General features: G+C 39.0%; 1 protein-coding gene across 3 annotated transcripts in view; it reads left to right on the top strand.

The window, feature by feature from the left end:
* The window catches only part of TRAPPC9 (trafficking protein particle complex subunit 9), a 535677-nt gene that overhangs the window by 101545 nt on the left and 421244 nt on the right, over positions 1–12888 (top strand). For all 3 annotated transcript variants that reach the window (XM_074888684.1, XM_074888678.1, XM_074888692.1), the window contains one exon: positions 1184–1336. In XM_074888684.1, coding sequence (XP_074744785.1) covers positions 1184–1336 — 153 coding nt within the window. The remainder of the gene's footprint in view (positions 1–1183; positions 1337–12888) is intronic.

Below are 12888 nucleotides of genomic sequence, written 5' to 3'. Positions count from 1 at the left end.
CACCATATAGGCTGCTATAAAAAAAATGAACTCTATCCTGTACAATGGATTAGAAGTGAACCACTGGGAGATTGATTTCCTCTCCACCCCCCCGCCCCACCCCGAGATCATTCATGAAGTGCATAAAAGAAATCAGCTATTAGCAGATATTTCTTGTGTCTATTTAGTATCTGAAATAAGGTTAATTTAGGAAGTGTCACTGTGTTATTGTACCATTCTAGTATGTAAAAACCCTTTCTGTCATTCTAAAAAAAATAATTTCCTCTTGCATAAAGTTCATAGAATATCACTTTTTAGATTGCTTCTGCTGAAGGTACTTAAATGTTCATGACTTTTGGTTTTGGCATGCTTCAAAGCCTGAAATAACAGGTAACTAACTTGCCCTCTTCCTGAAGTGGACTTAATACTCTGCTCCTCTTTATTTCGGGATGGATCTTTTGATGTTACTGGAGTAATATTGAGACTGAATAACTGGATAAAGTATCTCAGTGTATTGATGAACAGTGAATACTGTTATTTTTTCTTGTATTTTCTGCCTTCACTTTAGGTTTAGGGCAGAGAAGCTAATAATTACAGATGCCGTATCTCACATGGACCAATGATAAATAATTCCTCAGAGAAATACCCATTAACATGAACTAATCCTGTCTGGCAGCTTCCTTAATATTTGGGTCTTGTGTACCTTATGCTTCTCAGTTTTGAGTAAGGACTCGATTTTATAAAAAATAAAAGCCTATCATCTTCCTAGCCTTCTCCATTGTGTTCCAGAATTGCAAGTGATTTATTTTGGTGTAATATTTTCATGAAATGTTTTTGTGTTCATATGCCATTTTCTGAGTTGGAGTCTGTATGATTCAAAACTGTATGAACTTTTAGGTCCCCTTCAGGCTGTGTTCTCGAGTATTCAAAATGTATATTTAATGCTACCTATTTGTGCAAAATTTTTTTTCTGGTAGTGTTCTTCACTTTGAATCATCTTTTTGAGCTTCCACGTGCTTCCAGGTCAATGTCAGTTACTTCTCTAATGTCTTTCTACTGTTATGTTCATTTTTAATGCCTTAATTCTGAATATTTTCGAATATAAACAGAAAATGACAGATCAGTTAACACTTTTTACAGCATAAACTTAAACTTCCTTAGCACAGTGGTTATGCTTATGAAATGTTTCCTTATTTTAATACAGAGAAGCTGTATGGGGACTTCTTGAGTTGGAAGCTAGAAGATACCCTCTCCCAGTTTCCTCTAAAACCTGGAAAGATTGCTACATTTACTGTAAACATTAAAGTGAAGCTGGACTTTTCATGCCAAGAAAATCTTCTACAAGATCTCAGTGATGGTGAGTTTTTAATTTCTCCTTGCTTAGGTGGATTGTGTATACTTTAGAGAAACACTTATCCAGTTGTTGTGCCATTCATTTTAAAATTTGGTGTGTGATGTCGTTGTGTATTTCCGTATTTGTGTCTTGTAATGCAAAGAGAACTGCTCTGTGAGCTGTATGGATTGAAGTCTGGATTTTTGTGACAGCTATGGACATGCCAGTCTGACCAGTCTTTCCCATCATGAGACCTTGCCCTGCTATCTTTTTAAATCTTTCTTGACAGAGTGTTTTTGATGTGTCTCTTTGTATCCTTATCTTATGAAGATAAAGAAAAATAATTTGCAAACATCAGTGGGTTTTAAAGAGAAATATCATTAAGTTGATCATTTAGTTATCCAAGATTGTAAAATTCTTACTTGTAGCTGACGGCAGTTTTGCCAGAAGTGACGTACTGCAACGTAGGGCATAATCCCCCTAAAATTTGTAGTGTAGAGAAAATTTCATGTGCTTAAACTTATAATTTCTTTTGAACAAAACCCCCCCAATGTTTGCTCGTATTAAAATTATCTGGAATTACAAGTACCAGATACTTATAATAGGGATTTCCTTTTTATGATAAACACACAGTCTCACTGGAGTAGTTGCTATACTCTGTATTTTTTCAATTGCCTGTCTTTTTTAAACTGATTGAATTAACTTGACAAAACAAGATATTCCTGTATTTTTTTTTTTTTTAAAAAAAGTATCATTATTGTTTGGACTGTTTCCCAGGATTTAGTTATCCAGTTGCAGGTATGCATTATCTGTATAATTAGTCTTAAAAAACTAAATAACAAAATTACATGCATAGCTTATTCAAGTTGAATAGGACTGAGTTCTGTGAGTTATATTGCAAATGCATTTAGACAGAAATTATATTAATTTTTAGTAAAGATTAAAAGACTGCTTTGTTTTTTAAACCTTCCTGGTGTAAAATACATAAATTATAAAAATGTTTTAGGATTTAACTGCACAAACCCCGTAGTGTTGCTGCGCTAAAGTATACTTTTGAAAAAGCTGATGGTGGAGGAAGACCACACCCTGATACTCTTGTGAAAACATATCTGCCAAGGAATTGAGGCTTTGAGAAATGCCCTGGATAGGAAATGTAATTCCTTACAGCACAAATTTGTGCTACAACTTCAGAGAGCTGGGGGGGGGGTGGGGAGCAGATCTGACACTAACTGTATTTTACTGTTTGAGGAGCAGATGATAGTGCATTACTTACCCATCCCTGAACTCTTGGTCCTCGTGTACCCTGTAGATGACCTCTCTATTCCATGGAAATTCCAATAGCTTATTGCTTTCTTATTTTATAAGAGCTTTTATTAGATCATAATTCAACTCATTATCTATTGCATTATATGGAAAGGGTATAGGCCAGTTGATTCAAAACTTAAACTGAACTTTGGAAATGTAGCTTTTATTTGTTGACGTGTTAACATTGATAGGAAAGAAATCAGAGGCATGGAAATGAGAAGGAACTTGATCAATGTGATCAATATAACTTGAAAAATAATTATGGAAGTCATTATTTTAAAAGCTAGATATTACTGTCTTTAGTGACAGTTCTGTTGATTTCATTTTTGTGCCTTCCAAATTTGCCCTGTCTCCAATGAGCTTTAAAGGCACTCTGAAGCTGCAGCTGCCCAACAGTTTTTCAGATGAAATAACATAAAAACAAAATACTCTCTAGAAGGAGAAGATAACATACTTCTCAGTATTGACATTGAACAGTTGTGGGATAGTGTATTTGGGCCTGTTTTTAACCTGTATCTGGGACCACATACGAACAAAACCTTTGAACAACATTTTTCCCTTGTTATTTCTGCCTACGGCTTCTTTGAAAGGTTGTTTAACTGAAGCCTGGAAGCAATTCAACATTTTCTCATTCAGTGATGATAAAAGAGCAGAATCCATTAGCGATTCTTTAGAACTTTAGTATCTTTGGGTGCTGTGTACTGTGTGTGCTTTTAAAGTATTATTAGAGATGCTAACTACGTTGCCATTTTTACTTGCTACTGTAATTTTTCTATATTGCTTTTAACTTTATAAATATTGTACTTTCTAAAGAGGCAGGTAAGATACTGATGTGAAGAACAGTAAAGAGCTAGAAAAATCAATGGCAACTCTGACATGACTTTTAATCATACGGTAGCTGTGGTACCTTTTGAAGACCAGATTTACAATGACGATCAAAATATTTTTGTCTTTTAGAAGTAATGCCCTTAGCAGGGCATCTGTTACTTTGATCTGTTTTAATTTGCTGTTGAAATTGTTTCCTTTTACGCTGTTTGTAATCAGGACATAGTACAGAAAGGATAAATTACTGGTGTTTCTGATGATACACTTATCCAGTTGGAAAGTAAACTAAGTTATCAATCAAAATTGCTGATCTAATTCTTGTGTGTTGATGATATACTGCCTCGTAAAGAAAAATGTTAGATGTTCTTCTAGATTAAAGGAAACAAAAACACATGAGTGGCTGTACAGGATCAGATCAATGACCGTCTAGTCCAATATCCTGGCTGTGATAGTGGCTAAGAGCAGATGCCTGAGGGACAATATAGGGAAAAATAAACATACGTGCTACTTTGCTTTAAAGCTTTCGGGCTCCAACTGTTAGCTTAGGAACTTCCAGAGCCTGATATGGTTTCTCTGGTTTTAGGCATTGTTGGTCATCCTCAGTGAGTTTCTTATTCAAAAAATTCTTTGCTCTTTCTGCCAGGACTGTACAACATGCTGTGACGAGAAGAATCACAGCTAAATTACTTTTAGCAGCTTTGACCTACTGGTGTCCTCATATTACCTGGTTCTTGCATTGCAGGAAACGGGTAACAGTACATCTTCTAAACACTGTACCTACAGTCATGATTTTATACATTTCCTCATTATATTGTCACAGTGATCTCTCCCACAGACTGAAGATTTCTAACTGGCTTAGTTGCCCCTGTTATGGAAACAGTTCCATACGTTGATCAGCCATGTTGTCTCTTTTGAACCCTTTCAGTTGTGTATGTTTGAGGTAGGCTGTACACACTATTTGAAAGCTGATCTATGTATTTCTGTAGTGACCTAATGATGCTCTTTGTTTTATATTACTTTCCTTGTAATAATGCAATGAGGCACAATTTGTCATTTGCTTTTTTGACTGTTGCTGAATATTGAGTTCATAGATTCATGAATCTGTGAACTGAAGCTCCAGGATTTTGCTCCTGAACAGTAATGGTATGCTGAGAGCCTCTAATTTCACATGTAAGTTTAGGGTTGTTTTTTCTCATTTATTTATACGGAATTTGATTTGACAATTTAATGCCCAATCATTAAGTTTCTTAAGGTCCTAGCTGTGATGTCAGGAACATACCGTTCTGTCTGTGTTGTACAGGCTTTCATGCTGGGAATTGGGTTTATACAAATACAACCTAATAACATTGCAGAAGAATGTGCATCACATTAAAGCACGTCCTTTAAGGTTCTCATCACAATCTAGATTGCCTCGGTTTATTATCTTTGGAATTAATTACTTTGCAAACACTTGGAACAGCTGGGCAGGTGTTCTAGAGACACTTGGTTAATTAGGATTAAGACCAGACTTACGTCTTGAAGGCAGTTCACCAAGATTCAGGGCTTCCCTGTAGGAGATGTGCTTGCTGCAAATCCTAATGAAGCTTTGGATCTCCTGTCCTTCAGGTGGGTGGTTCAGGGTTCCTTCTACGTATGTTCTTGGTTTTCTGGTTAGGAAGGTCGGTGTGCATTTTTAATTTGATTCTCAGGTGGTTGCACTAGGTGAGACGGAAGGAAGCACTCTATCTGCTTGGTACAGCCAGGCTTAAGGAGCTTAAGCAGTAAGGTCTCTGTCACCTGTTAAATCAGAGAGGTCAACAGGATGCTTACATTATAAGCGTAATCAATTCTCCTTCCCAGTCATTATACTTTAATTTCTGAAATCCAGTATTTCCCTGATGCGAAATGGGAAAAGAACAATAGCTTCTCTTTCTGGATTGCATTATAAATGGTAACTTTTTACTGGGAAGCAGTCTTTTAAAAAAGCTTCTCTTATATAGGGATAATGTTTTGAAAAGTTAAAGAATTAATCTACAATGAGTGCTTCATTATGTTAAATGTTAGTGTTCATTCATTCTGTGTGTAGAGAACCTAAAGACAGGTGCAAGAACATTTAAATTCATAAACTCATCAAAGGAGCTAATTAATTCCATGCAAAGGGAGAAGCAAATCTATGCCTTAAGTCTCCCCTTCTCTTGGGGAGAAAAGGTTGCAGAGAAATAATAGTATATATTTCTAAAAGCGGCGATTTTCAATATTTTTTAATATTGGTATGCAAGACCGTTTTAGGTTTTGTACTCTCTTGCTTTTCTGCTTAAATGGCTAGATTTTATCTGCTTAAACATGTTCCTACACTTATACAGCATATAGACAATATACTTCTTTGTCAGAAAGGTAGCTGGTTTTGAATTTAAATGTAGTCTTGACAGGTCTTCTGAAAAACCAAGTAGCCTAGAGGACTCTATTAGGATAATTGTATTACTGATGATGATGATGGAAGTCCTCAGAGGTATTTCAGTATGATCATTTACGTGTTACTAGGTACTATGCTTGGTTGCCTTTATTACATTATAATCATTCAGAATATTTTTTCAAAGTGACTTCATTTCCAAGGAGTTTTTGTCTCTGCAGTTTGAAGATGTCAGTTTTCATTTTGGTTGGACTGTTAATCTGAGGAAATGAGTTGTGGGGTGGTTTTTTTGTTTCTTTTTTTTTTTTTTAAACTACAAATGCTTCTGTGTCCTCCATAAATTCATCACCGTGTTAATTCAAAAATATTCTTAATTTTTTGAAAACTTTTCTTACAGCGTTCTTCTTGAATTCCAGCTTTAGTGCTTACTGAAGTCAAGGTGCCTTTTTCTCTTCCAACTGCCTTTCAATCTGGATAAATAACCTTGTTTCATAATTTAACTGATATAGCATGGTTTTATTAAACAGCATATAAGTGACATAGGACCTTAGCCCATATCAGTTGTAGCAGCTGCTGTACAAACACGTAGTAAGAGTTATTTCAGGCCCCAAATCTTTACAGTGTAAATAGGTAAGACAGACATGAGGCAAATAACAATAAATTGCTGTTTGACCTGCTAATTGACTGGCCATCCTGTTAAGCTATTTTCTTGCTGAGATGTTGTATTTTAGCATCTAATGAAATGTGCATAAATAATCTCTAGTCTTTGATTATGATTTTCTTTACACTTCATTTGCTCCCTCTTGTTGTATTCACCCTTATTCTAAATTTAACTTCCAATTCTAGCTTAGTTCACCAACCTTAGGAAGGAATCCTTACTTATACTGCATTTGCTATTGTTAATTATTATTACTGTCCTCTTCAAATGTAATGGAGTCTCAAAGAAGTGCTTAGTCTGCTACGTGTCATCTCTGCCCTGCTCCTGGGACCCAGAGGGTTGGAGCATTCCTCACAGCTTTGTCTGCAGTACTGCTACCTGGGGTCTCTTGGGTGATAGTCTTAAGCATGTTTTTGAGAGAGGGAAGGAGCTGTATCTTAATGCCCACCTGTAGTGTGAAGGGTGAAGTGGATTATATTGCCTCAAACTCTATTTACTCTTGCATTATTCCCTTCTGTGTTGCTGCAGACAGCAAGTTTCTAGAATTCTGCTTACTTTCAGCAGAATACAAGGTCGTTCCTTTTCTCTAGGAGAAAAAAAGGGATATTCTGGTTTGGCAAGCATACTCTTCTGTCTTGAGTTGGGTTTTTAATCTTTTTTCTGCATGCTGAAAGTACTTTAAAAGTGTTACAGTATTGTTAGGAGAGGTTGCCTACCAAGAGGCTTTTTGTTTTGAAATTTCTATCAGGTAGTAGATTGACAAAATAAACAAATGGGTTAAGGGGGCATTTAGATTTCATATTTTATGCTCAAGTTGTATAAGTTCCAAAAACTCTTGGGTTATTATTTCATACTGTTAAAACACTCATGTAAGAAGTTACTATAATGTTTTAATATGTGGTTAATAGGTTAACCTAGACTAATGGCCAAATGCGCCCCCCCCCCCCCCCCCCAGCCGCTTGCTCACTCCCCATCTTAAGCAGGACAGAGGGAGAAAACAGGATGAGAAATCTCATGGGTTGAGGTAAAGAGAAGGAGATCGCTTATCAGTTACTGTCACAGGCAAAACGGACTTGACTTGTGGAACATTATATAATTTACTGCAAAATAAAATGGAGCTGTGTGGTGAAAAGCAAAGACCAGATGTTAAGATGACATCTCCCCATCCCTTTCCCCAGTCCCAGCTTCCCCCCTTCACTCCCGACTCCTCTCCCCTCCAAGGGGCACACGGGTTGGGGCTGGGGGTTGCGGTGGGTCCCTCGCAGCCCTCTGGGCCGCTCCTCCCTCCTGCCCCATGTCCCTGCTCCAGCCGGGCCCTTCCCCGGGCTGCAGTCCTTCAGGGACAACCTGCTCCCGCCTGGGCTCTCCACGGCCGCAGCTCCTGCAGGAAATATCCCCCCGCTGCGGCGTGGGGCCCTCCCCGGGCTGCAGGGTGGGTCTCTGCTCCCGCGGGGTCTCTCCAGGGCTGCAGGGGATCCCTGCTCCGGGCCTGCAGCACCTCCTGCCCTCCTCGTCCTCCGGCCTTGGGGTCCCTCTGCTGCTGCTCCCTCCTTGGCTTCCTCCTCCTCTGCCTGGGCCGCCTTTGGCCCTTGCTGAAACCTGGTTTCCCCCGGGCGCCCCCAGCTTGGCTGAGGGGCTCAGCTGTGTCCTGCGCTGGGGCCGTTGGAGCTGGCTGGGACCCCCCAGAGGCCACCCTGCAGCCCCCTGCCAGCTCCTGGGCACAGACACCCAATACACGCCGACTATTGGACGAGGGAAAAGCTGTCGATATTATCTACCTGGATTTTTGAAAAGCATTCGACACAGTTCCCCATAGGATTCTCATAGAAAAACTGGCTGCCCATGGCCTGGATGAGTGAACGGTCTGCTGGGTCAAGCACTGGCTGATGGATGGTCCCAGAGAGTGGTGGTCAATGGAGCTGAATCCAGCTGGTGGCCGGTCATAAGTGGTGTTCCTCAGGGCTTGTTGGGACCATTTCTGTTCAACATCTTTATTGATGATCTTGATAAGGGCATAGAGTGTATCATCGGTGAATTCGCAGATGACACCAAGTTAAGCAGGAGTGTCGATCTGCGTGAAGATAGGGAGGCTCTACAGAGAGACTTGGATCGATTGAATTGGTGGGCCAATGTCAACGGGATGGGCTTCAACAAGGCCAAGTGCCAGGTCCTGCACTTGGGCCACAACAACCCCCTGCATGGCTACAGGCTTGGGGAGGTGTGGCTGGAGAGCTGTCTGGAAGAGAAGGATCTGGGGGTTCTAACTGACAAGCAGCTGAACATGAGCCAGCAGTGTGCCCAGGTGGCCAAGAAAGCCAATGGCATCCTGGCTTGTATTAGGAATCGTGTGACCAGCAGAAGTAGGGAGGTGATAGTCCCCCTGTACTCTGCACTGGTGAGGCCACCTGCAGTATTGTGTCCAGTTTTGGGCACCTCAGTACGAGAGAGACCTCGAGGTGCTGGAGCGAGTGCAGAGGAGGGCAACGAGGCTGGGGAAGCGCCTGGAGAATAAATCCTGTGAGGAGAGATTGAAGGAGCTGGGACTGTTCAGTTTGAAGAAGAGAAGGCTGAGGGGGGACCTCATCACTCTCTACAACTACCTGAAAGGACATTGTAGAGAGGTTGGTGCTGGTCTCTTCTCACAGGCGATTAGTGACAGAACAAGAGGGAATGGCTTTAAACTGCAACAGGGGAGGTTCAGACTGGACACTAGGAAAAAAAATTTTCACAGAAAGAGTGGTCAGACAGTGGAATAGGCTGCCCAGGGAGGTGGTGGAGTCTCCATCCCTGGGTGTGTTTAAGGGTCATTTAGATGAGATGTTGGGGGATGTGGTGTAGGGGAGAACTTTGTAGAGTCGGGCTGATGGTTGGACTCGAAAATCCCAAGGGTCTTTTCGAACCTGAATGATTCTGTGATTCTGTGAATATATAAAATTAAGTACTTTTCATGTGTCTTTAGGAAACAGCAATAAACAGGTTTGTACTGCTATTGGAATATAAGTATTTCTTCTGCAGAGAAGAAGCATTTAACCTAAAATCTTAAGCTGTTTTACATCTTGTGTGACATGGTATTGCCAGTTACTCATAGACTGGGATACAAACTTCTGTGGTGTCCTGGCTTCAGTGGTAAGGTTATTTAAGGGTTTCCTTGCCAGAGTTTGAGACCACCCTAGTTGTGATACACCTGCTGAAAAGTGTACGTATTTTTGTCCCCTGGATCAGGCCGGTGATGGTTGTACAACACAACGTTACAAGGGTGCTGTGGATTAGAACGGGACGGAAGCTGTCCCATGCCAGTGCTTTCTTCAGTGCTTAGTCATTGGGTTGTAAATCTACAGGTTGAACTCCCCTAGTAAACTTTCCCTCATTCAAATATGAAAGTGTGTGGGATTTTTCTGTGCAGTGTGCTGTGAAAGTGGCTAATGAAGTTAAATTGACAATTTACTTAACATTTGAGAGGAGAGAGGAAATGCCGGTAAGAGATTTTGCTCTGTTGTGACAGCAGTGACTGTGATGTTGGAAAGGCAAGCTGTGTTTTTGCAGTTACCATGGAAAAAGTGTTGGTCATGTGCTGTTACCATGGAAATATTCAATGTGGATTCTAGAAATTAGGAAGATTTCTGGACAGAGTAGAAAGACAATTGTTCTTTTTATAGTAAAAGGCTGCTCAAGCTGTTTGACAGTATGGGTTGACGAAAGAAAACTCTGGAGGATTTAGCATCTTCATATCTCTAAACTTCATGGAGAAAATAAATTTCAAAAAATGTCTCAAAAAATGTCAATATTGAGTAATTTAAAACTTCTGGTGAACTGCTTTATCAATGCTCTAAATTTTTCAATTACCTGTTTTCTTCTGCCATCATTAAGGTCTGCAGCCTACCAGGGCTTTTAACGGACTGTGTTTCCCCATTCTGTGGTGCCTGTTTAATGTATTGCAGAGGAGCTGGACAGGGGCTAACCATCTTTGCTGCCTGGTCAAAGAACAGAAAAAGCTAAATAATTTTTTAAAAAAATTGGTAGCAGCAGGACATTAATTTTTTTTGTCCTCTGGCAGAGAAGTCCCCTTGCTCAATCAAAATTCTGAAGGGGTGAGGCGTTTGAAGTATAACACACTGCCTGACACCAGGCTGTGTTATATGCTATGTTTGAGTGCTGCAGACTTGAAACAGACTATTAGACCACTACAATGGTTACCTTAAACTTTCCTTTTAGTCTGAAGCAGAATCGATGTTTCTTTTGCTGTCGTACCTCTTTTTGCAGGTACAATTTAGGGATTAAAAAATCATTCTTCCCCTGAGAAAATGTTTAAACTAACCTTTGTCCTTTTTTTTTTTTTTTTCCCCCCTAAGAAAATGAAAATAGAATGGGTTTTAAAAAGATAAAACAGGTAGGAAAAGCATTAGGTGTATGTCCATGATGTTGGTTTGGGCATTATCTATTCCTTTCACAAAGAAAGGAAAACTGGTGCCTTATATAAAATAGAAAATCTGACTAATGCCATGCAATTTTTCATGCTTGGTTCTTTTCATGTTTTCCTTTGTAATTTTATGTGCCAATCAGTGTCAACTTCTGTTCTAAGTATAGCACTAGTGAAAATCATTTATCAATTTGAAAAGAATATTTTTCCTAAGGTAAAACTTTGTATTAATTAAAAAAGAATGGTTTTCAAAGCCTGTGATTGAATACATTTATGATGAGTTTGGGTGGCAAGCTGTCTTTAACTTTTTAGTGTATTATTGCTTCAAATCTTAGGCTAATAAGTATGTTTGCTTTAATATCAGTTGGCTTTTAAGAGATGCTAAGAGCTGGTCTAGGAGTGATTTGATACCTTGCTATTTCTTGTGCAAGTTAGAAATAAAATAGCCCATATAAAATTATTTTGTGTTCTCATCTCCCTTCCTTTTCCCTGGTCTTCATGGGCTAGATTACTTCATGATTTAATGTAGTTATATTATAAGAGAAAAGGCTTTCTTAATTTCAGTTGAATATTAATAAAAATACTAAGTTTAGCTGATGTGTTAACCAGTTTTCCAGGATAGTCATGTAGTAACTCATGTTTGTCTTCCCATTTGTAGCTACCCTACTCAGACTTACCCCTTATGATTTTTTTTTTTTTATTAGTTGGATGCTGCTGATTGATTTTTCTGCAGTGGACCTGCATGGAACAAATATGTTCTAATATTCAATATTAATAAACATTCTTAGTTTCAACATTCATAGAGATTAAAAGATAAATTCTAACAATGAGGCAAACCAGCGTAATGCTGCATATGTTTCAAAGTTATACAATGTGGACATGTTCCCTTCATGCTCTGGTTGCTGTCAGGTTTAGGTATTTTTGGGGGTGTTTTTTTGTTTGTTTGTTTTTGTTTTTATAAGTCATTAACTAAATAACCTGGAAAAAAGCAATAGTGAAGGTAAAAAAAGAAGGTGAAATGGGGTTTGGCCTAGAATATTCAAAAGTCCCTTCTAACCCAAACTGTTCTATGAAAATACATGGATTATCATGCAAGCTCATAATGAAAATACAAACCTTTGGGATGCGTGACTGCTGTAGGTTGAATTTGAGACACCATGTGCCTTGTCTTTGTTGTTCTTATCTATGATGCTATCTAAAAGATGGAACAGGTATTACATCATATATTACTTTGATAAGTCTATGCAGGTCACTTTAACATCTACGCCTTAACCTATTGATAAATTTGCTACTGAACAGTCCAAAGCAGTGTTTGCACATGGATAAACAAATTTATGCACAGTAAGTTTTGATTAATTCTTTGTAAAACTACATTGCACAGGCAGAGTATTCTCACGTGTCTGTCCTGCTCCCCCCTAGTAACCAATACAACAGGATATTTAGTGCTTTGGCAGTATGCTTGAGCAAAGATGTGGAAAATGCACTGTTAGTCTTTCACTTTTAAATACTTTCAGACTGTCTGTTGAGGAATGCTTCATCTATGCTCTCTGTCTAGAGGTGACTCGAGACTGTAATGTGACAATTAAAAAGTGATTCCATCAGATGGTTGGCAACCTGGATTAATTTAGGCAGACTGAAAGTTGTGGGGTTCTGAAAATTCATTAGGGGCTGTGTTGTATTTGGATCTTACATCTAACAAAGCTCTAAATGTCTGGTCTCAAATGTGTAGTGTAAAACATATGATCACATGTTTTTTTTCTGTTCTTATACTGCCTGGTGATCTCACTATAACTACTTATTTAGAATTGCCAGATTTACAGACTAAGGGCTGTATCTACATTAAGACGATGCAGTAGGAATAGATTGGTATGTAGAGGCACTCGGTGCTAAAACTTTTACATTACATTGTGGTGTGATTCAGGTATTTTACCTGAGACCAGTTTTATTCTGGTCATCTGGATGAAATATCCCCTCCACATTGT

This window comes from Strix uralensis, chromosome 1 (assembly GCF_047716275.1).
Source record: "Strix uralensis isolate ZFMK-TIS-50842 chromosome 1, bStrUra1, whole genome shotgun sequence".
Classification (NCBI taxonomy): Eukaryota; Metazoa; Chordata; class Aves; order Strigiformes; family Strigidae; genus Strix; species Strix uralensis.
Note: the sequence above shows the minus strand (reverse complement) of the source record. Positions and strands in the feature narration are given on the sequence as shown.